The sequence below is a fragment of the Apostichopus japonicus genome, chromosome 19 (assembly GCF_037975245.1).
Source record: "Apostichopus japonicus isolate 1M-3 chromosome 19, ASM3797524v1, whole genome shotgun sequence".
In the NCBI taxonomy this organism is placed as follows: Eukaryota; Metazoa; Echinodermata; class Holothuroidea; order Aspidochirotida; family Stichopodidae; genus Apostichopus; species Apostichopus japonicus.
The window spans coordinates 30,807,493-30,831,868 of NC_092579.1; the positions used below are offsets into that span (position 1 = coordinate 30,807,493).

Genomic DNA, 24,376 nt, shown 5'->3' on the forward strand with positions numbered 1-24,376 from the left:
CTCAACACTGACTGAATCTTGAGTTCACCATACTCCACTCTCAACACTGACTGAATCTTGAGTTCACCATACTCCACTCTCAACACTGACTGAATCTTGAGTTCACCATACTCCACTCTCAACACTGACTGAATCTTGAGTTCACCATACTCCACTCTCAACACTGACTGAATCTTGAGTTCACCATACTCCACTCTCAACACTGACTGAATCTTGAGTTCACCATACTGCGCTCTCAACACTGACTGAATCTTGAGTTCACCATACTCCGCTCTCAACACTGACTGAATCTTGAGTTCACCATACTCCGCTCTCAACACTGACTTAATCTTGAGTTCACCATACGCCACTCTCAACACTGACTGAATCTTGAGTTCACCATACTCCGCTCTCAACACTGACTGAATCTTGAGTTCATCATACTCCACTCTCAACACTGACTGAATCTTGAGTTCACCATACTCCACTCTCAACACTGACTGAATCTTGAGTTCACCATATTCCACTCTCAACACCGACTGAATCTTGTTTGTTGTTTAACCTAAAGTGTCACCAAAACTCTGTGCCATCAAACATTGCTAAAGAAATGAAAGGTTTCAATGTGAAACATATGGGGAGGAACACTAAATAGAAATCCTTAGCTACCTAGGATATAAAAGTACTGAGTTATTTTTATTAACATTTTCCAACCTGACCAGCTGACATCACACTATCTGATATCACAGACAGATAGTGATACTAGCTGATAGTGGCACATAAATGACATCACATCACACTATATGAATTCACAGAGTGATATTTGTAGATAGTGGCACACAGCTGACATAACACTATGTTATATCACAGATAGTGATACTAGTAGATAGTGGCACATAAGATGACATTGCAGATAGTGACACACATCTGTAATACAACAAGGGCCACTAGCAGAGTAGATAGTGGCACATAGATGACATTGTAGATAGTGACACACATCTATAATACTAGGGCCACTAGCAGAGTAGATAGTGGCACATAAGATGACATCACATCACACTATATGAATTCACAGAGTGATATTTGTAGATAGTGGCACACAGCTGACATAACACTATGTTATATCACAGATAGTGATACTAGTAGATAGTGGCACATAAGATGACATTGCAGATAGTGACACACATCTGTAATACAACAAGGGCCACTAGCAGAGTAGATAGTGGCACATAGATGACATTGTAGATAGTGACACACATCTATAATACTAGGGCCACTAGCAGAGTAGATAGTGGCACATAAGATGACATTGTAGATAGTGACACACATCTGTAATACTAGGGCCACTAGCAGAGTAGATAGTGGCACATAAGATGACATTGTAGATAGTGACACACATCTGTAATACTAGGGCCACTAGCAGAGTAGATAGTGGCACATAAGATGACATTGTAGATAGTGACACACATCTGTAATATGAGGGCCACTAGCAGAGTAGATAGTGGCACATAAGATGACATTGTAGATAGTGACACACATCTGTAATACTAGGGCCACTAGCAGAGTAGATAGTGGCACATAAGATGACATTGTAGATAGTGACACACATCTATAATACAAGAAGGACCACTAGCAGAGTAGATAGTCGTTCATGTAGATAGTGAAACACCTAATATACTAGCAAGGCTGGTTTCATGAAGTATAATATGTAACTGCAACACTTTCCCAGTTCAACAACCAAACACCACCATCTGCATTGGTGTAACAATACACAATAACTAAGTAAATTCTGTGCAAACGGTTTGCACAGGGAAAATAACTATTCAAGTTTATAAGAAAACTGTCAATTTGGCAAAGTACATTATCTGGCACATGTGGGGGTTTTCCCACTGAAATTTTAGATTCTTACTATACAAGGGCTGAGTGTGACATTAAAAGATTGAATCATGGTTAAACAGTGCTGCTAATTCTAATGTACCTGGAAGCTGTCCTTCCTGTGTGCAAACCACATATGGACAATCTCACAGGCAAGATGAAAGACTGACGCAGATATAAATCCTGAGGTGCTGACTCAAACATGAGAGTACATCATTAAGAACCTGCAATCGTGTAACACATAAACAAACAAAAACTAAAGCAAAAATCAAGGAAACACAAATGGCACAATTTGAAGTTCAGACAAACATCTTAAGGAACAATTAGTTGAAAGTCACAGTAAAAAAACAAAGGAGAGAAAAAAGATCTGTTGAATCTTAATTAACAGATTAATTATCAGAGTTCACTGAATTAACAGATTAATTAACAGAGTATCACAATTTGCTGTGGAATGCTCCCATTACAAGAATTGAAATGATATTATTGCCAATGTTTTACATTCTTTATAGTCTACACAGCCAACCAATTTTAACAGTTTAAGTAGGAAATTAATGATCCATCCAACTGTACAAGGTGACATTAAAATACTTATTAAACCTGCAATAGCAACTTATGAACTAGTGATTTACAGAAATACATGAAACAATTTCACTCCAATAACCAAGGAGATTAGAATGCTGAATAAAAGCTTTGTTTCAAGGTTGCCTTTGTAATATCATCACATTGCACAATAGACTATAAAAAAGACCTGAAGGATAATCAGGACACTAACTTATCTACTGTCTTAGACACTCAACCCATGTCTTAATCCCTTCAGGTTCATTTGTTATACCTTCAACATCATGTGTTATCCCTTCAACTTCATTTGTTAAACCTTCAACGTCATGTGTTATACCTCCAACGTCATGTGTTATCCCTTCAACGTCATGTGTTATACCTTCAACGTCATGTGTTATACCTCCAACGTCATGTGTTATCCCTCCAACGTCATGTGTTATACCTTCAACGTCATGTGTTATACCTTCAACGTCGTGTTATACCTTCAACGTCATGTGTTATACCTTCAACTTCATGTGTTATCCCTTCAACGTCATGTGTTATACCTTCAACGTCATGTGTTATCCCTTCAACTTTATGTGTTATCCCTTCAACGTCATGTGTTATACCTTCAATGTCATGTGTTATCCCTTCAATGTCATGTGTTATCCCTTCAACATCATGTGTTATACCTTCAATGTCATGTGTTATCCCTTCAACATCATGTGTAATACCTTCAACGTCATGTGTTATCCCTTCAACTTTATGTGTTATACACTCAACTTCATGTTATCCCTTTGAGTTCATGATGTCTTATCCCTTCAACTTTATGTTTTATTCCCTCAAACTAGATTGTTGTTTTTTATTCCAATTGAATGTCCCTATGTGAGGACATACTAAATAGTAGCTTCTAGCTACTATATGCATGCAAGCTTTCATTATCAGGCTGAATTTCAATCAGTTTATCATACTGGTTGGTTTTGTAACTTTACCAAAAAGTAGATGAAATTGTAATGAATTGCCAAATACAAATTAATTAAAGAAGAAATGCTTTTGAAAGAAGTATTTTGGAATACTGATATTTTTAGTTGAGAGGATTTTTGAATAATTTTAATGAAGAGGTTTGCCTGAAATCATATTCAGAGTATTTCTAGTGGCTTTAACTGACTGTGCAATCCTTATGATTAAACTGTGATGCTATACTAATGTGCAATATTACTCCCACTCATGTCACATACTAAACTGCCAGCTAAGGTGTTGAATACCAACAGAAACCAAAGAGATCCATTCGAAACCAGTTGAAAAACACACTAGCTCCAGCATATGGTGCATTGTTCTTAGTTCTAAGAGCCTTGAAACTTGTTTGAAACAGAATATCCCCCATGTAGAGCATACATCCATCTAAAGCACAGGTTCCTGAAGGTTGCAGCATACATCAACCTGAAGGTTGCAGTATACATCCACCTAAAGTACAGGTTCCTGAAGGTTGCAGCATATATCCATCTAAAGTACAGGTTCTTGAAGGTTGCAGCATACATCCACCAAAAGTCCAGATTCCTGAAGGTTTCAACATACATCTACCTAAAGCACAGGTGCCTGAAGTTTGCAACATACATCCACCTAAAGTACAGGTTCCTGAAGGTTGCAGCATACATCCACCTAAAGCACAGGTGCCTGAAGTTTGCAACATACATCCACCTAAAGTATAGGTTCCTGAAGGTTGCAGCATACATCCATCTTAGGTATAGGTTCCTGAAGGTTGCAACATACACCCATTTAAAGCACAGGTTCCTGGAGGTTGTAGTATATATCCACCTAAAGTACAGGTTCTTGAAGGTTGCAGCATACATCCATCTAAAGTACAGGTTCCTGAAGGTTGCAGCATACATACACCTGAAGTACAGGTTCCTGAAGGTTGCAGCATTAATTCGTCTCAAGCACAGGTGCCTGGAGGTTGCATAAAGTTCTCTGGAAGGTTTTCTGCTAGGTAGCATTAATGTCCATCGTCGTAAACTAAGTTTAGCATTCATGGGAATATTTCTTAAACAGTGTGCAGTGTCAAGACCCATGCAAAATACCCATTAATCTGTACAAACATTGCTACTAAATATGTCCTCAACTCATTTCTTCTTGGTTCGTCTTAGGCTCCACTTTAACAACTATAGGTGTGGATGGATCTGTTGATCCAGGCACTTCAAGGGTATTAATCAACTGGTTTGAGGTCCCTGAGGAGTCAGAAGGGGGGTTGATCATATCCTCTTTGACTCTATCTAGCTGGGCCATAATCTGACTTATCAACTGAGGATGCAGCAAGCTAAAGTCATAAAGATTAACCAGATGAAGCAAAAAGTTATGATAAAGTCCTCTTGAGAGTATCTCTCTGCCTTTCTCAGCAACAAACTTCATACAGCAAGTGGGAATCTGGCTGTCAGCGATGTAACTGAAAAGAAAATGATCAAAGAATAGCAATAGTAATGTCTGCATACTGTACATTGATACAGCAACACTAGCAACTACTTTAATACCTTAAACCACAATATCACTATAACATCACTATAGCAATAGTAATGTCTGCACACTGAACATTGATACAGCAACACTAGCAACTACTCCAATACCTTAAACCACAATATCACTATAATATCACTATAGCAATAGTAATGTCTGCATACTGTACATTGATACAGCAACACTAGCAACTACTCCAATACCTTAACCACAATATCACTATAATATCACTATAGCAATAGTAATGTCTGCATATTGTACATTGATACAGCAACACTAGCAACTACTCCAATACCTTAACCACAATATCACTATAATATCACTATAGCAATAGTAATGTCTGCATACTGTACATTGATACAGCAACACTAGCAACTACTCCAATACCTTAAACCACAATATCACTATAACATCACTATAGCAATAGTAATGTCTGCACACTGTACATTGATACAGCAACACTAGCAACTACTCCAATACCTTAAACCACAATATCACTATAACATCACTATAGCAATAGTAATGTCTGCACACTGTACATTGATACAGCAACACTAGCAACTACTCCAATACCTTAACACTATAACATCAAACAACTCAGAAACACTTAGATCATGTTTTTACTTGGACAATATTTTCCTAGACAAGAAACTTGCAAACTACTTCAAAGCTATCAAAATACATTCCCCTGCTGTAAGTTTGATGCACTGACTGAGACAGTCGGTGGAAGGGAACCATCTGAGGACTTCATTGCCTCCATTCTCTTCCCTCCAGACCCACACAATACCACTCCATTCTCTTCCCTCCAGACCCACACAATACCACTCCATTCTCTTCCCTCCAGACCCACACAATACCACTCCATTCTCTTCCCTCCAGACCCACACAATACCACTCCATTCTCTTCCCTCCAGACCCACACAATACCACTCCATTCTTTTCCCTCCAGACCCACACAATACCACTCCATTCTTTTCCCTCCAGACCCACGCAATACCACTCCATTCTCTTCCCTCCAGACCCACGCAATACCACTCCATTCTCTTCCCTCCAGACCCACGCAATACCACTCCATTCTCTTCCCTCCAGACCCACGCAATACCACTCCATTCTCTTCCCTCCAGACCCACGCAATACCACTCCATTCTCTTCCCTCCAGACCCACGCAATACCACTCCATTCTCTTCCCTCCAGACCCACGCAATACCACTCCATTCTCTTCCCTCCAGACCCACTCAATACCACTCCATTCTCTTCCCCCCAGACCCACACAATACCACTAGTCTATACTTACTTCTGTTTCATACAGTGCATGTTCCACATCTTCATCACCTCTTTCTCTCCTTCATTCACATCGGTGAACTCATCAATCATCTGAAAAAAACAAAAACAGGGGCTGTTACAATCTGCTCTGACATTTCAAGTGTCCAGTGTGATGCGAGGCTGTTACAATCTGATACTACTGACATTACAAGTGTCCAGTGTGAGGGGAGCTATAAGCTGGTCTGACAGTACAAGTATCCAGTGTGGGAGGTGGGGGGGTGGCAGGTGGGGGGTTGATTAACAAGATTGGGAGACACTGATACATTATTAGTTATAGGGTTCATAAGATCATTAACATTATTGGAGACACATATTAACAATCAGTAGTCTCACCATTTTGGTTCGTTCTTGCATCCACTCAGGGTCAGTTTCAGCCTCACTGTCCTCATCCATCTCTTGGGGTCTGATTGGTTGAAGTGTGTGTGTGTGGTAGTAGACCCTATCCACATGTCAGAGAGAGAGAGAGAGCATGGTGTCAATGTAAAGGCTAGTATAGAGTAATGTGTTAGGCAACACTGAGATACTTCATTATTTCAGACAAACAATAAGAAACTTGATTAAACGTTCTACCAGTTGGAGTACAACCAAGAATGTCCCAAAAGATGAAATTGAGATTTCCAAATGATTTGTTACCTGTTGTGTCCTGAGACGATGGGTCTTGGAGTGAGGTAATCTTTGTGCTCTCCCTCCTGGAACTCAGACAGATCATGACTGGATCTTTGCGGTCTATAAGAAGATGCAGAATCATGGATGAGGATGGAGTTACTTCTAGATATACTCAAATCAACTACACAAATCAATAAAACTTTGAGGTTTTAAATCACATCAGCTTTATGGAACCTTTTTGAGCACCACTGCAGTAACATCACCTATAGGGCAAATATTGGGCAGACTAAACTATTAACAGGACCTGAAGACCATTTAAACATCAACATAAATTTTCAACTTCTGAACACACAGTCATGTTTATTTTAAACTCACCTAGCCACAACCCTATCCTATACTCACCTACTTACAACCCTATCCCTATACTCACCTACCTACAACCCTATCCCTATACTCACCTAGCCACAATCCTATCCTATACTCACCTAGCCACAACCCTATACTCACCTACCCACAACCATAACCCACAAACCTATCCCTATATACTCACCTAGCCACAATTATCTGTGTGACAGGAGTTCTGCGGCAAGGTCCATTCCTTCTAAAGGCATATCCTGTGTATGAGGTCAGATTGTGTGGATTGCCAGCGTAAGATCCATCGTAATGTTCATTGATTGTGACATCAATACGAGCACCTTTGATATGAGGCTGTGAATGAGAGACTGTAAAATCAACTGTTCACCTGTATGAATAAACATAAAAGCTCAATTGCTGTCGTAATGCATATACATTAAGCCAGCAGGAACAGAGATGTACATAATCAACACACCACAATAATAATGAATAAACATTAAGCCACGAGGAAAAGAGATATATATCTCTTTTCCTCGTGGTTTAATGTTTATTCATCAGTGTGGTGTCCAGATGATTTGTATATCTCTTTTCCTCATGGCTCAATGTTTATTCATCAGTGTGGTGTCCAGATGACTTATATATCTCTTTTCCTCGTGGTTTAATGTTAATTCATCAGTGTGGTGTCTAGATGACTTGTATATCTCTTTTCCTCGTGGCTTAATGTTTATTCATCATTGGGTGTGTGGATGACTTGTATATACAAGTCAACTGGACACCACACTGATGAATAAAAATCAGGCCTTGAGGAAAAGAGATATACAAGTTATCTGGACACCACACTGATGATGAATAAACATTAAGACGCAGGAAGAGAGATGTACAAATGACCTTGACACCATATCGATGATGAATAAACATTAATGCTGAGGAATTGAGGTTTACAAACTATCTGCCCAGTTGGTACGTACATAGCATCGCACTTAATACACTCTCACACTCAAACCACAGTTCATAAACTGTTCTTCGAAAGCGCTGACTTAAAATTCACAGATCAACTTGACATTAAATGAAGCTTCTCTAATATTACTTGATAAGAATTTGGAACAGATGGCACAATCGATGTTATAGAGCAGAATGTAGTACCGGGAATCTTAGGCTTGGTAGATCTTCTGTCTGATTGTAAACTTTACGGTAGCCTACATGCGCACATTCCTCGCATTGGAGCTGGACAGTGCAATGTAAACGATAAAGAGTCTGCTGTTCAAACTCATCTTGTGTTACACAAAATCACAGATGCACTACATATATGATGACGGCTTAATAAAATTTTTTTTATAACATATCAAATTTCTAAGAAATTTTACAGAAAATTAAGGAAGAAATTAATCTGTATTCAAATGTGGTTTTTGTTGTGATTACTGTAGGAACTGTTTGCAGCGTGGATTATGTCGCAATCTGACGTCACGTTCGCTGCTGTTCAAAGTATATTTGAAATATCCATCCTAAACGATTAAAACACTGTTTTTCTGTCAAACGCAATATTAGCGTTCTCAAACTTTGAAACCATGTTTGGAAAATTGTTTATTGTTTTCTACGGTAACTTCTAGTGGCTACCAGACAATTGATTGAAGGGGTTAACTTACCACTAAGGTGAAATTAAACCTGGAATGAGAGAGAGTGAGGTGCTTTAAGAGGCCGTAAAGTTCCATACAGTTGACCGAACACCACGGACATCTAAGGTTGTCTCTGGCCTCTGTCTGTTGGCGTAAGTTATTATTATATAGAAACTGGTAGTAGACTCGCTTGGGCACCTCTGGGTTATCTTTGGTGGGTGTTGTCCTGTGGCTAGGGCCACCCCTCCACGAGGGCTGCTGGGGTGTGGTGTTGTTGTTATCTGTAAACATCAAATACCTTTTTTGTTTGACCAAATGTTTGCAGAAGCATTTCCAACAATTGCTACATTGCATTAAACAAGTTGATAGCAAATTTGAAGCAAAACATACAAAAACTTTCATTTACTATCAATCTAGTGGTGATCCAACATCTCATCCAGCAAATAATACACCCATACCAGTGATATATTAAACTGCAATGACCTAATCCCCCCCCCCCCCTGCCCTCCTCCAGCAGTGCTACAATCCACCACTGATCACCAGTAAACAACTACCAATTATTAATGCTAATGCTTGCCATTGTCCAGTTAAGTAACTGAAACTGTTTTGATATTCTTGGTCTTAGCTTGCATTAAATCATTGAGCAGGTAACATTAATGAATTATGTTCAGGAATTCTAAGCAATCATTTACCAGGTAACATTATGAAATATGTTGAGGCATTCTAAGCAATTATTTAGCAGGTAACATTATGAATTAAGTTGAGGAATTCTAAGGAATCATTGAGCAGGTAAACATTTATGAATTATGTTGAGGCATTCTAAGGAATCATTGAGCAGGTAACATTAATGGATTATGTGGAGGAATTCTAAGCAATTATTTAGCAGGTAACATTATGAATTAATTTGAGGAATTCTAAGGAATCATTGAGCAGGTAACATTAATGGATTATGTGGAGGAATTCTAAGAAATCATTGAGCAGGTAACATTATGACAGATAAGTGTCCATTAGTTAATCAACTGACATTGTCTTCATTGGACATATTTTTGGTTTGCACTATAGCGTCATGCAATTGTATATAATATAATATATTATCATTAACAGTAAAAGCTGTCAAGTCCCTTAATGCTTCCCTGGAGACCTAAATGTATCCCTGCGTATACTCTCCACATTCTCACCCTCCATTATAAATTCAAGTTATGAAATTGTAGTTTAACTGAATGATCGCCAATCTGTAATTTATAGGCTTCGTTGCCTTACTTTCTTGGCTGCACATATTGAATGCCTCATTTACTCGTTCATTAGCCAGAGCCACTGTCTAGCCACTATTTGAATGTTAATGGTGCATGTTACTACCTGCTACTTGGCCGTTCCTGAGAGAGGAGCGTGCTGGTGATACATGCTGTCTGCCTGGGGAGGAGGAGGAGGTGTGTGCATGTCCAGGGGATGTATGAGAATTAACAGAGATGTCATCATGAGGTGCTGGCTCCTCTGGTGCTCCTTCTTCCATCCTTCCATTTTCAATGACCTCCTCCCTGCTCCAGGATAGGTTAAATTTGAGCATTGGATTAGAGCATGAGCTGTTTAGTGATGACTTCACCTACAGATCAAACGTAGTAAGAGAAAGAGGAATGTAACGAGAAATAGATAAAAGAGGATAACATATTAAAAGAGAAGAGAAGAGATGGAGATAATCATAATAACATCAGATTGAACTAACCCTTACCTTATCAATTGACAGGCTCCTTATATGCAACTCTTATTAGACAAATTTCATGCCCTCTTCTTATACAGTACCATGTTGTGTGTACAACTGTCATCTTTAACCTTACATAATCATTAAAATGAGCCTTACCGGTGAGCTAGAGATGGTTAAATGAGCCTTACCGGTGAGCTAGAGATGGTTAAATGAGCCTTACCGGTGAGCTAGAGATGGTTAAATGAGCCTTACCGGTGAGCTAGAGATGGTTAAATGAGCCTTACCGGTGAGCTAGACATGGTTAAATGAGCCTTACCGGTGAGCTAGAGATGGTTAAATGAGCCTAACCGGTGAGCTAGAGATGGTTAAATGAGCCTAACCGGTGAGCTAGACATGGTTAAATGAGCCTTACCGGTGAGCTAGAGATGGTTAGATGAGCCTAACCGGTGAGCTAGAGATGGTTAAATGAGCCTTACCGGTGAGCTAGACATGGTTAAATGAGCCTAACCGGTGAGCTAGAGATGGTTAAATGAGCCTTACCGGTGAGCTAGAGATGGTTAAATGAGCCTTACCGGTGAGCTAGAGATGGTTAAATGAGCCTTACCGGTGAGCTAGAGATGGTTAAATGAGCCTTACCGGTGAGCTAGAGATGGTTAAATGAGCCTAACCGGTGAGCTAGAGATGGTTAAATGAGCCTTACCGGTGAGCTAGAGATGGTTAAATGAGCCTTACCGGTGAGCTAGAGATGGTTAAATGAGCCTTACCGGTGAGCTAGAGATGGTTAAATGAGCCTTACAGGTGAGCTAGAGATGGTTAAATGAGCCTTACCGGTGAGCTAGAGATGGTTAAATGAGCCTTACCGGTGAGCTAGAGATGGTTAAATGAGCCTAACCGGTGAGCTAGAGATGGTTAAATGAGCCTAACCGGTGAGCTAGAGATGGTTAAATGAGCCGTACCGGTGAGCTAGAGATGGTTAAATGAGCCTTACCGGTGAGCTAGAGATGGTTAAATGAGCCTAACCGGTGAGCTAGAGATGGTTAAATGAGCCTAACCGGTGAGCTAGAGATGGTTAAATGAGCCTAACCGGTGAGCTAGAGATGGTTAAATGAGCCTTACCGGTGAGCTAGACATGGTTAAATGAGCCTTACCGGTGAGCTAGAGATGGTTAAATGAGCCTTACCGGTGAGATAGATGGTTAAATGAGCCTAACCGGTGAGCTAGACATGGTTAAATGAGCCTTACCGGTGAGCTAGAGATGGTTAAATGAGCCTTACCGGTGAGCTAGAGATGGTTAAATGAGCCTAACCGGTGAGCTAGAGATGGTTAAATGAGCCTAACCGGTGAGCTAGACATGGTTAAATGAGCCTTACCGGTGAGATAGAGATGGTTAAATGAGCCTTACCGATGAGCTAGAGATGGTTAAATGAGCCTTACCGGTGAGCTAGAGATGGTTACATGAGCCTTACCGGTGAGCTAGAGATGGTCTCCCACGACGCCCTTTTGAAATGTGGCAACTTGGGTTTCATTTCCTGTAATGTGACCTCATAGTCCCCATCTGTTAGTTGACATCTATTCTGTTTATCGATGAGCACTAATTCAGTGAAATAGGTGGAATATTCTCTAATGGAATGTTCTCTCTCAGAGGGAGTCGGAGACCCCTTTTCTGGAGTTGTATTTGATAACCGTCTTCTCTTCGGTGATGGAGAGACAGCTGAGAAGGATAAAACAGGGTGGTAAGTCCCTCTTTTATTACTACGATGTGGCAGAAAATTGGTGAAATTATCACACCGAAATTCCGTAATATGTCACCACCATGGCATTTTCTTGATTTTTGATTTCTCAGCAGTTAAACGCCCTTACTAACTTTCTGTCACAGCAATGCAACTGACATTTTAAAATATGCTAATTTCATGGTGTTCCAAGCATACCATAAAGTTGGTAATTTTTAAAAGAGGTCTAACTACTATATACTCCAACATTTGGTGATCTGATATGGAACGACCCAAGTTTAAAATGTTCTGCCGTTCTGTTTTAATGGGGAGCACATTCTTCTTTAGGGTATTATTATGTGGAACTAGCTTAGAAACAAGTGCAATCACTTTAGCAGTTTTTGTACACAGAAACCATAGTACTACATTAAGAGCCTGCAAACTTTTACCACTAAAATATACCCTGGATCTTACAGGGAAAGCCTAACAGAAGGGTTATATTGGTTGAGAAGCAAAGGAAGCCGTGGCAGAAAACAACTTACTTGTCGATTTGATTTCACCATTGCACACTGGGGAACCGTTGGTAACGTTACTGTTGGACTTGACAGGACATTGCACCCTGAATAGGAGCAGGAATGTCTTAATTCGATGACCGTTATTTAATCCTAGCGAGGCACTTGAAAATGTGACTGATTGGCAAGGATTAACTGTATCTAGCTCTGGGTCATGATGGTTCAACACTGGTACTTCCACATTGGCTAAGTGTATACTATTGGTAGGAGAACAAATGTTCTGCACAGGAGAAAAAAAGACAAACATTAAAAGTATTTTCTGAGGTGAAGTGATGTAAGGTAAGGTGTTATCCTGGAGTGATGTAAGGTAAGGTGTTATCCTGGAGTGATGTAAGGTAAGGTGTTATCCTGGAGTGAATGAAGGTAAGGTTTTATCCTGAAGTGAATGAAGGTAAGGTGTTATCCTGGAGTAATTGAAGGTAAGGTGTTATCCTGAAGTGATGAAAGGTGTTACCCTGAAGTGATGTACGGTAAGGTGTTATCCTGAGGTGATGGAAGATAAGGTGTTATAATGAAGTGATGTAAGATAAGGTTTTATCCTGAAGTGATGTGAGGTAAGGTGTTATCCTGAAGTGATGTAAGGTAAGGTTTTATCCTGAAGTGATGTAAGGTAAGGTGTTATCCTGAAGAGATGTAAGGTAAGGTGTTATCCTGGAGTGATGTAAGATAAGGTTTTATCCTGAAGTGATGTGAGGTAAGGTGTTATCCTGAAGTGATGTAAGGTAAGGTTTTATCCTGAAGTGATGTAAGGTAAGGTGTTATCCTGAAGAGATGTAAGGTAAGGTTTTATCCTGGAGTGATGTGAGGTAAGGTGTTATCCTGAAGTGATGTAAGGTAGGTTTTATCCTAAAGTGATGTAAGGTAAGGTGTTATCCTGAAGTGAATGAAGGTAAGGTGTTACCCTGAAGTGATGTAAGGTAAGGTGTTATCCTGGAGTGATGTAAGGTAAGGTTTTATCCTGGAGTGATGTAAGGTAAGGTTTTATCCTGAAGTGATGTAAGGTAAGGTTTTATCCTAAAGTGATGTAAGGTAAGGTGTTATCCTGAAGTGATGTAAGGTAAGGTGTTATCCTGAAGTGATGTAAGGTAGGGTGTTTTGCTGGAGTGATGTAAGGTAAGGTGTTATCCTGAAGTGAATGAAGGTAAGGTGTTACCCTGAAGTGATGTAAGGTAAGGTGTTATCCTGGAGTGATGTAAGGTAAGGTGTTATCCTGGAGTGATGTAAGGTAAGGTGTTTATCCTGGAGTGAATGAAGGTAAGGTTTTATCCTGAAGTGAATGAAGGTAAGGTGTTATCCTGGAGTAATGTAAGGTAAGGTGTTATCCTGAAGTGATGGAAGGTGTTATCATGAAGTGATGTACGGTAAGGTGTTATCCTGAGGTGATGGAAGATAAGGTGTTATAATGAAGTGATGTAAGGTAAGGTTTTATCCTGAAGTGATGTAAGGTAAGGTTTTATCCTGAAGTGATGTGAGGTAAGGTGTTATCCTGAAGAGATGGAAGGCAAGGTTTTATCCTGAAGTGATTTATGGTAAGGTGTTATCCTGAAGTGATGTAAGGTAAGGTTTTATCCTAAAGTGATGTAAGGTAAGGTTTTATCCTGAAGTGATGTGAGGTAAGGTGTTATCCTGAAGAGATGGAAGGTAAGGTTTTATCCTGAAGTGATGTAAGGTAAGGTTTTATCCTGAAGTGATGTAAGGTAAGGTGTTATCCTGAAGTGATGTAAGGTAAGGTTTTATCCTAAAGTGATGTAAGGTAAGGTTTTATCCTGAAGTGATGTAAGGTAAGGTGTTATCCTGAAGTGATGTAAGGTAAGGTTTTATCCTAAAGTGATGTAAGGTAGGTTTTATCCTGAAGTGATGTAAGGTAAGGTTTTATCCTGAAGTGATGTAAGGTAAGGTTTTATCCTAAAGTGATGTAAGGTAAGGTTTTATCCTGAAGTGATGTAAGGTAAGGTGTTATCCTGAAGAGATGGAAGGCAAAGTTTTATCCTGAAGTGATGTAAGGTAAGGTGTTATCCTGAAGTGATGTAAGGTAGGGTGTTTTGCTGGAGTGATGTAAGGTAAGGTGTTATCCTGAAGTGAATGAAGGTAAGGTGTTACCCTGAAGTGATGTAAGGTAAGGTGTTATCCTGGAGTGATGTAAGGTAAGGTGTTATCCTGGAGTGATGTAAGGTAAGGTGTTATCCTGGAGTGATGTAAGGTAAGGTGTTATCCTGGAGTGATGTAAGGTAAGGTGTTATCCTGGAGTGATGTAAGGTAGTGTGTTATCCTGAAGTGATGTAAGGTAAGGTGTTATCCTGAGGCTTTCTGTACATTACCAAATTACAAGTTACTTCACATCATTTAAGTATTTCTGCAGCAGCTAAAAGCAAATATGTTAATGAATTTCCATTATTATTCCAGGAAATTATGTAAATTAAGGAACTCACTTTTCTTCTTCTATGGCAAATTTTAAGCAGGACGATTTCAACTTTTGAAGGTGGACTTTCTGTTAGTAATTCAGAACCTGAAAAAGTTGAAAAAGCATGGAAAGTCACGAAGCACATGCAAAGACACTGAGTATATACTTGAAACAAGCAGAACTTGCAACTATAATAGGTATAAAAATCATTACTGGACTGACACGAGGAATCAATATTCTGGATGAATGATAGTATACTCGTTGGTTAAATACCATGTGATCAATTCTTTTGCATTCCATCCTGTTCACCACACCCTTGTCCTCATCCAGCTGTATCTTCAAGCATGAAAGAAATGTTCACAGAAAAGCAAACCTAACTAACATCTTCACATTAAATCAAATAGATGCTTATTAAGATGAATAACAACTCCAAAAATCTTCTTTTCTTCAGTAACATGATGGTTTAAAAGCCATGTAATAAAAATGTGCCATTTTGTTACAGTGTGATTTCATACTGTCAATAAGAGTTGAAACAGTTCACTTTACTCCTTTCTATTGCTATATATATCCACTGAAAACAAAAAGTGTTTGTTGTTAAATGAAAACCTCCAATATTTATTATACATGTATCATATCAAAAATTTCAAGAATCAACACTAGCAAACTAATATTTATCGAGGGAAACACACAACTGAGTTAATAAACAAGTAAATTTACAAGCATAAGTGGTTTAATCATGTCAAACTCATGCAGTTGAGGAATTACTAACGAAAAAATGTGACTGCTTAGTGTTCAGATTTTTTCCTCACACCGTTTTGTTTGGGGTGGGAGGGGGGTGGGCCTTAGGGGAAGGCTACCAGCCCAAATAGTTTTAGTGCAAAAGAACATTTTCTTGGAGCCATTACACAATCAACACAAGTATTTATTAGGTATTCTCTTTCTTTTTTCCTTCAAGTTTCAGACTCCACCACATGCTGGTCACCTGAAAGATGGGAGGTACTCTCACCATGCAGAGCAGGATGAGACGAGGGCTGCCACTGGCAGTGTAATCCAGGATGAAATCAAAGAAACACTCCTTATTGGTGTTATTTATATGAGAGTACTGTGACATTTCTTAGTTTATAATACTCTGATCATATACATGACACTTGTAAATTGTGGAAACAGGGAAACTCTCAATGTAAAACATGTTGAAATATAGGGTGGCACAGCTGATATAGTGACAGTTAAATTGAAGGAAGTGTACAGGGACATGGGAATAGAAAATACAAAAGCTTTGGGGTTTGGGTCGGAAAGAGCTTCGGTAACAATGGGTAAAAGAGGAGGGATAGTGGCCAAGTTGAAAGAAGAAAATCCTTATCTAATAGGCATCCATTGAGTAGCACAGTCTAGCACTGTCACTAGCCAGGTAAGTCAGGGAACAAGGTTCCTCCAGGGTTATGAGAAAAAGGTGCACTGTTTTATTTGCCTATTTTCACACAACTCTCTAGCACGAATGACAAACCTAAAAGAAATTCAGGCACCCCTGTCAGAGGAGCACCTCCAAATGACAGGTCTCCACAGTGTGAGGCGGCTGAGCATGAGAAGGAATGCAGGTCTCCACAGTGTGAGTTGTCTGAGCATGAGAAGGAATGCAGGTCTCCACAGTGTGAGGCAGCTGAGCATGAGGAGGAATGCTATCACTTCCCTCTATAGGATTAATACATCAATCCTCATCACCCTTGAAAACAATGGTGCCAACCCAACTGCAAAGGGTCTGCACTCTTATTTTGTTAAGTCCTCTGTTTTGATACAGCATACTTGAGAGATGTTCTTGGCAGAATTTGCAATCCTCTCAAAGGTTTTCCGTTAACACTGACTGCAGTCCATCCTTTGATAGAGTCAACCAAAAGCTATGTTCAGGCAATGGATAAATCACCCGCAGAGTTTGCGAACACTACTAGGGATTTGGTTCAAAGTGCTTCTGCAGAGATTGGTGACACTGATGAGGTCGTATGTACCATTAGTTACAATGGTGTTGACGTCAAGTTTTCACCGAGGGCTTGATTCATCAGGTTAATGAGATGAAAACTGAATTCCCCCAAACTTGAGGAAGATTTCCCTCAAACAATGTATCAGTAACGTCCAGCTTCAGTGTTCTAGACCCTTAACAATATGGGGAAGCTTCCTTCAGCTAGAGCTCAGCTGAAAGAGTATGCTGTGACTGGTATCAAACTATAAATGGATCACTATGCTGAAATTTTGCCAGATGCTGAATCTTGTGTCAACGAAGAATTCCCACTATTTAAGCAGTTAGTGGCAAACAACTACCTTGACTTCACATTGGCAGAGATGGCTGAGAGGTTAATTTCCTAATTTAGCAGTTCTGCCTGTCTCTTCTGCTACTTGTGAGAGAGGGTTCAGTATGCAGAACTTGATAAAGAATAGCCATAGAAATAGGCTCTCCACACACTCTGTCAACCATCTAACCCCTCATTGCAGTAGAGGGTCATAGAAATAGGCTCTCCACACACTCTGTCAACCATCTAACCCCTCATTGCAGTAGAGGGTCATAGAAATACGCTCTCCACATACTCTGTCAACCATCTAACCCCTCATTGCAGTAGAGGGTCATAGAAATAGGCTCTCCACACACTCTGTCAACCATCTAACCCCTCATTGCAGTAGAGGGTCGTCATTACGGTGAGTTTGAGTATGATCAGGCCTTTATGAAATGGAGGAGTGATAAAGAAAGTGGTATATAATTTGAATAAATTGAGAAAACTTAACACAATTGCATTGTTTCACCATTTCCTCAAATGACGCTGGTTTCGGAACATTGTACTACTCGAGAGTAAAAAAAAATCAAATCCCCCTCCCCCTCCCAAATGTATATATGAGGGGGAATTATCTCCGGGATTTATTTGCTTAGCGCTAACACTGATGATCACTGCAAAAGTAAAGCTTGGATGAACTTTATAATTGGTATGTAGATCCACAGTTGTGTGCACAAGATCCCTATTGAAATTGATAACGGTCGAAAGTCCGCTTGTCGTCAACATAGGTTACAGCCTGAAACATTGTAATGCATTTGCATTAAATTTGGCAGGTAATCACTAAGACTGTTGGCTTTCTGTCTCTTTTATTTACAATTTCCTCACCCCCCCCACCGCCCCTCCCAAAAGGTCATTTCTCTTAGGCCCATGTTAGAATTAACGATATCACTATGAGCTGTAGATAAATTTTCTGAAATTTAAGAAGTGTCATGAGAGCTTGTTTTTCTTACGTAATGAAATCTAATCCATACCAGCTACGATGTGTACACTGAAAACAATTGAATTAATGTCTTCCTGATTTGCTGTAGCTGAGCCCTCAGTAAAAATCTGCTTCAAGTGTAACAGGTGCAAGCAAGGTGAAAACTTTGATTGTCGGATAAATTTATCAAAATATGAGCTTTCAAGAACCATCATTCAGTAATATTTACTTCTAGTTTTGCTGTACTTCACAAACACTCATTTTGAACCGTAGAAGCAAGAAACTTGCAGGCAGCCCAACAGATAAATCACAAGTACGGATACCATAGCATATTAAATCACAATTAATGGGATACCATAGGATATTAAATCACAATGGGATACCTTAGGATATTAAATCACAATTAATGGATATCATAGGATATTAAATCACAATTAATGGATATCATAGGATATTATATCACACATAATGCATACCATAGGATATTAAATCACAATTACTGGATACCTTAGGATATTAAATTACATGACTGGATACCATAGGATATTATATCACACATACTGCATACCATAGGATATTAAATCACAATTACTGGATACCTTAGGATATTAAATTACATGACTGGATACCATAGGATATTAAATCACACATACTGCATACCATAGGATATTTTGAAGTAACAAAAAGGAAAATGCAAATTGAACTCTTGTCGGAAGGAAGACAAAAACTGCAAAAACTGACAGTAGGTCAAATCAATCTGCATATAATTATTATATTTAGAGAAAAGGAAATATTATTTGGAGAAACTGATGGATTATTGGTACTTTCGAGAAAGTATTTACCCTCGATACTGGAAAGCAAAGCAAATACATGCAAATTACCTTTGGATAGCCTTAGTTCCTGGAAAGTGATTTGTAGATTGTTCCCATGAAGCCTGGTAAAAGATCAAAATGTAAATAATGAAATTTTTAAATTTACAAACGTACCAGGTTATTCAAGTTGCTATATAGTCCTTATTGCTAAAAGATACAATACTTAAACTAACCAAGAGTCATTTTTTTTCATTATCTGAAATCAAGTATATATTTAATGAAATATCTGTTGAGATGTAATCAGTTTGTGACAGCTTAACTTCTATTTTGAAATTCTCCTTTCCCTCCACTAGTTTTTAGATTGAAAAAAAAAACACTTCAGAGTGATCTACAGGCTCTGCTTGTGTTAAGCATTGCAGTGGAACAGATGTCTTAATAAATTGTGAGGCAAACTGAATAAAGCATTGTGAATTGACTAAAATCAAAACATGTTTACATTGATCCAAACACTGTTGTTAATATGCTCTCTATACTTAATTTCAAGAGTTGAATTTGTTGCATGTAATGCAGAGATATGAGGATGAGGGGAGGTGAATACCTGCATGAAGTACTACTGCCTTGTTTCTTCGTTTGGATGGTTTCAAGAAAATTATCTGGCTTGAACGTCTTCCTGCGAATAAAAGAGGTCAGGTAAAGCAAATCATTCAATAGAATCTTTCAAATTGAACATACAACAGCATGTTACCATGGCAATGTGGTAGGTACTGAACCTTAAAGTACCCGATACTAACACAGTGAATAGGCCTGCTTTAAGTAATTAGCTATTGGTATCCGATACTAACACAGTGATTAGGCCTGCTTTAAGTAATTAGCTATTGTTGTTGAAGAGTAACGCATCCATTATATACTTCCCGTGAACGATTGTGCAATCAAGTGACAGCATAATGGCATGGGTGAGACATTCGTATATTTATCTACTTCTGTGTTGGCATACATTGTTCATCTGATGTAAATCAGTTCATTTATGTCAAAATAATAGCTTTTTCTGTTGTTGTTATTGTTGTTGCACTGAAATGATAATGCCTGAATAAAAGGGACTAAATTGCTGACTGCCTTGGTGGCACTCAGAGCATGTTGAGCTGTACAATAACTATACACATGCAACTCCCAAGAGTATTTCCTTAATTGTAAAGCTATTTCAGGCATTATTGTAAAAGTTCTTATTTTCCTTACATATTGTTGCTCTAGGCAGAAGCTACTAGAAATAGACTTACTTTTTAACAAACAAAAGAAAATGTTATTAACTTATTTCTTAAAGAAAAGAAGACATTCATATGCCAGTGAGGTCTTTGAATACTTTAATGCAGTTACACTGTTCTTTTAAGGATACATTTTCTTGATTTCTTGTTCCATATATGTGAGAAGGATTCGATATCAAATTAAAAACATATGTGTAGGCTTACTAAGATTCACTAAACCTCAACTGACATGCTCTTATTGTGACGTGCATAACATTCCTGTGTGTGCCATGGCCTGCACTCAGCCAGCTGTTGTAGCCGGAACCTACTTCTGACTTAACTTAGCAATGCAAACAATTGTTAGAATGCAAGTGTAACTAACACAGCCCTATTCTATAAGTAACTCACACCTAACAACACACATACTTGCTAAGAAATCATATTCCTAATACCTTAATAAACAGGTCTACTTGCTACTCACCTCCTTTCATTAGTTCTAGTGCATCTTCTATTGAGGTAGGACAAACTTCTGTGAAGGAAAATTGGCTGCAACAAGAAATGGAAACATGGCAACCCATTAATGTGCACAGTAAACAATGAAAAAAAGCAACATTTAACAATGTACAGGCCTAACGCACAGAGAATAAAAAAATGAGAAAGCCGAAAGAATTTACTAGCCAACATTTACCGTAACACTGTACACTTCATTTTCAAGTTTTGACCTAAAATGACCTTTGATCTCCACAGCTTACTCACAGCAGTTTGTGTACACGGGAACACTACTATTAATGAGGGAAATAATTCTGAGTCTTCAAAACTGCCACACAACTTTTGAACACTAAATTACACCCTGATCATGACTTTTTTGTACTCATGAAGGTTGATCCCGATGTCTTGAATGAATTTCATCCAAGGTTTGAAGTTATCCCATTTACGTTTTCAGGCTTAGACCTCTGGTATATAGTTTACGTAAACTTTGTCTTTGAAATTGTGTTAACAAAGTTTTCAGAATCTGACTTCTCTTGACCTCAAATGACTTTTGAAGAAACAACAGGGACTGACTGAGGTATGATGTAACTTAAACGACCATGAACATTTAGCGTTAGAGAGTTTACAAACCAATGTTTTCGGGTTTGAATGTACTGCAGATGATTTTTCCTTGCATCTCAACATCCACTGTACTCATCTTGGGGTACAGAAATCAACTACGAAGATGTTGCATTACTAGTGAATTTCCAGATCCCCTCTACTGACCTCAAATGACATTCAAATAGCATGAAATACCTCATTTCACAAATGCCCAGACCATAATCTGTAACAACATTTCATCTCATGAAGGGGATTTATGAATGAGAGTTGACAAAAGTTCAAACCTAAATGTCCATTTTGGCCTTTGAGTAAAATAGTATTTACATTAATGTATGTGTCAGATTTCTCCTTTTGTATTGTTTTTACCTTTTGTTTCGTTTCGTTTATTTCTGCCATTAAATCACAAATGAAGTACATTTCTTCATACATAGTTATAGCAATGAGGCAGCGGGACCAGAAATAAGATAACCTTAACATTATGCACCGCAGAGTACAAACAGTTCCCATGTGATAACCGCAAATCTATTACCACTTGGAACACACCTTAAAAGTTGTATCTTATGTGTTTCAATAGTGGCAATAATATTGAGGCCATATCAACAGTAACATACTGAGAGACTGTATGATCCAAGCAGAGGATAATAGCATAGTTGCATACACGTGGATATATCCATTGAAATTGCACTGCTTTGATCAAAATATCAAGAACAACTTACTGTTATTTTATTTCTGGCGGCCAAAAATCTGTATATTTGTGTTGGCTCTGAAATATTAAGGAAGAGAAATGTCAGTTAACCATTGCTGTGACAAATTTAGAGGAAAAAGACCATCTCTTTAGGCATCTTTGCTGCAATGACGTGTCAATTCCATTCAAATGAGTCATCTTAACTGATGAGTTATTTTACTCCTATATCCTTTTAGGAACAATGGCTAATACATGTAAATGTACAAAGCTCCAGATATCCTTTTAAGAACAATGGCTAATACATGTTAAACTACAAAGCTCTCCTGTCCTGTTATTTCTTCAGAGACTTACGTAATCCAACATTTCATAGATTACGTAGAGTAGTGCATTATTGTATACAGATACATACTGATTCACATACAGATTCAAGAATTACATTGCTCTGTACAGTGCTTGAGATTATGTTGACTGCTCTGAGGGGTTGGAAGTTTAACCATTGGAGTGGTCGGGGATGGGCGGCATTTGATTCAGTCAGGTGCTGGTGGATACATGTATCCTCAATTATTTTCCACTGCGCATACTACATGGACAAAGTGCACAGTAGCGTCTGTACAACCATGATCATTGAAGTATTGTGGAATATCCGCAAGTTTACTACCTTAATATTTTAGCTTAATTTGTATTCAGTCAGTCAACTGAACCTCAATCCTTGTGTGGAGGCACAGTCTTAGTCACCAAACTGTGCTCTATCACCACTATGACTGCTCCTTCACACCAGGATGGAGGCTTGGTAAACTTTGTGAAAACATAATAATGCATCACTCTCAAAATAAAAGCAAGGACGACTTGGTTCAATGTGACTGCACCTCATCATTTTCAGATGTTTTCCAGTAGTTGCTAAGTATTCTTTAGCTACTTAGTTTGACCCAAGATTAGCTATTTTATGTACGGACAATTGCTAACATTGCTAAATTGCTAACATACATTTTCTACAATATTTTTGTATTTCTTTTGTCAGAGTATTATAAAATTTCAGGAATTGTTATTATCGTCATGATTATTATTTGTGCTAATGCAAGAATATGCAGCCTAGGCCCAGATCACAGTTCTCTGAGATTTTGACTGAAACAGCAGTCAATACTTGGCCCCACTAGACATTTGAAGCCTGTGACAGTCGTACTGACACCCCTTCTGTTACATGGACTTGTTTGCATGTATTGTAACCTAGCCTTATTTTGGCTAACGTAACATACTTGTTAAGTCTAGCCAATCAATGATGGGACCAATAATGTTGCATGAAAACTCTGTACATTGTCCTTATTACATGTTTGATCTTTTAACACTGAACTTTTCGCAATGGACCTTAGGCTAAAAGTCTTTAGCAGTTTAGGACTAGGCCTAGCCTAAGTTAGGACAAGCTCAATGTTTGTTAGGATAATAACACAGGCAGGTCCTATAAGTTTAAGGCAGGTTTAAGGGTGTACAGGCCTTCGGGCTACAGGAATTTGGTTTCCTTTTGTGTTTTCATACTTTGTTGTTTGTAGGCCTATACTGTTTTTGTGATTGGATCAAATGTATCATGAAATAAGTAACAGTACACTAACATTTTAGTGTGCTATCAACAAAGTCACACACTTTCTAGTAAGAAAGTTTGTGCCTTTGTTTAGACTACTGTTCAGTTTTAATTGCGCAGTCTCTAAAGCTCTGCGTTCCTTGACGGCCGAAGTTACCAAAGGCGTTCAATTCAGGACATGAATGGGCCTAATTTACGTAGGCTTGTAGAACTAGGCCTAATGTTAGGCCTAACGTTACTCACTATCTATCCTAACAGTAACAATACAGTACAGCTTATGTTACATAGTCTCACGCCGTTCGTTATTACTAAGGATATAGAGGCTATGTTACAGTCCTCCTTTGTTCGAAAATCACACTTACTCTCAAAAGCTTGGAGAAAAAGTTCATGATCGGCTTGGAGCTGTTCGAACTTGGGTTTCTTTGGACTACTTCTGGCAGGGTCTTGCTTTGGGGGAGCCATATCAGTTCGGACATCGAACGCGTCTTGTCTTTACAGATTAATGCGGCCAATCTACTTTCATTGACTCCTGACAATCACACTTGCCGCGGGAAGTGCTAGTGAAGCATTAT

The 24,376-nt window shown here is 38.8% G+C and overlaps 1 protein-coding gene across 1 annotated transcript; it reads right to left on the reverse strand.

Annotated features, from left to right (window-relative positions):
* Window positions 1–1,122: 1,122 nt before the first annotated feature.
* LOC139959455 (polycomb protein suz12-B-like) lies at window positions 1,123–24,376 on the reverse strand. The gene is made up of 15 exons (XM_071957090.1): window positions 24,167–24,376; window positions 22,263–22,309; window positions 20,939–21,003; window positions 19,818–19,889; window positions 19,289–19,341; window positions 15,202–15,278; window positions 12,743–12,992; window positions 11,958–12,202; window positions 10,149–10,392; window positions 8,823–9,073; window positions 7,376–7,533; window positions 6,853–6,945; window positions 6,553–6,658; window positions 6,191–6,270; window positions 1,123–4,828 (listed from the first exon to the last, which is right to left on the reverse strand). Exons 1-15 carry the CDS (start codon window positions 24,264–24,266, stop codon window positions 4,504–4,506), a joined length of 2,166 nt encoding a protein of 721 aa, XP_071813191.1. The 5' UTR covers window positions 24,267–24,376; the 3' UTR covers window positions 1,123–4,503.

Coding starts and splice junctions, on each gene's coding strand:
- LOC139959455 (XM_071957090.1), bottom strand. CDS start 24,266: ATGGCTCCCCCAAAGCAAGACCCTGCCAGAAGTAGTCCAAAGAAACCC. Junction 6,659..6,852: donor ATCGTCTCAGGACACAACAG/GTAACAAATCAT, acceptor ACATGTGGATAG/GGTCTACTACCACACACACA. Junction 6,271..6,552: donor TGCAAGAACGAACCAAAATG/GTGAGACTACTG, acceptor TGTTTTTTTCAG/ATGATTGATGAGTTCACCGA.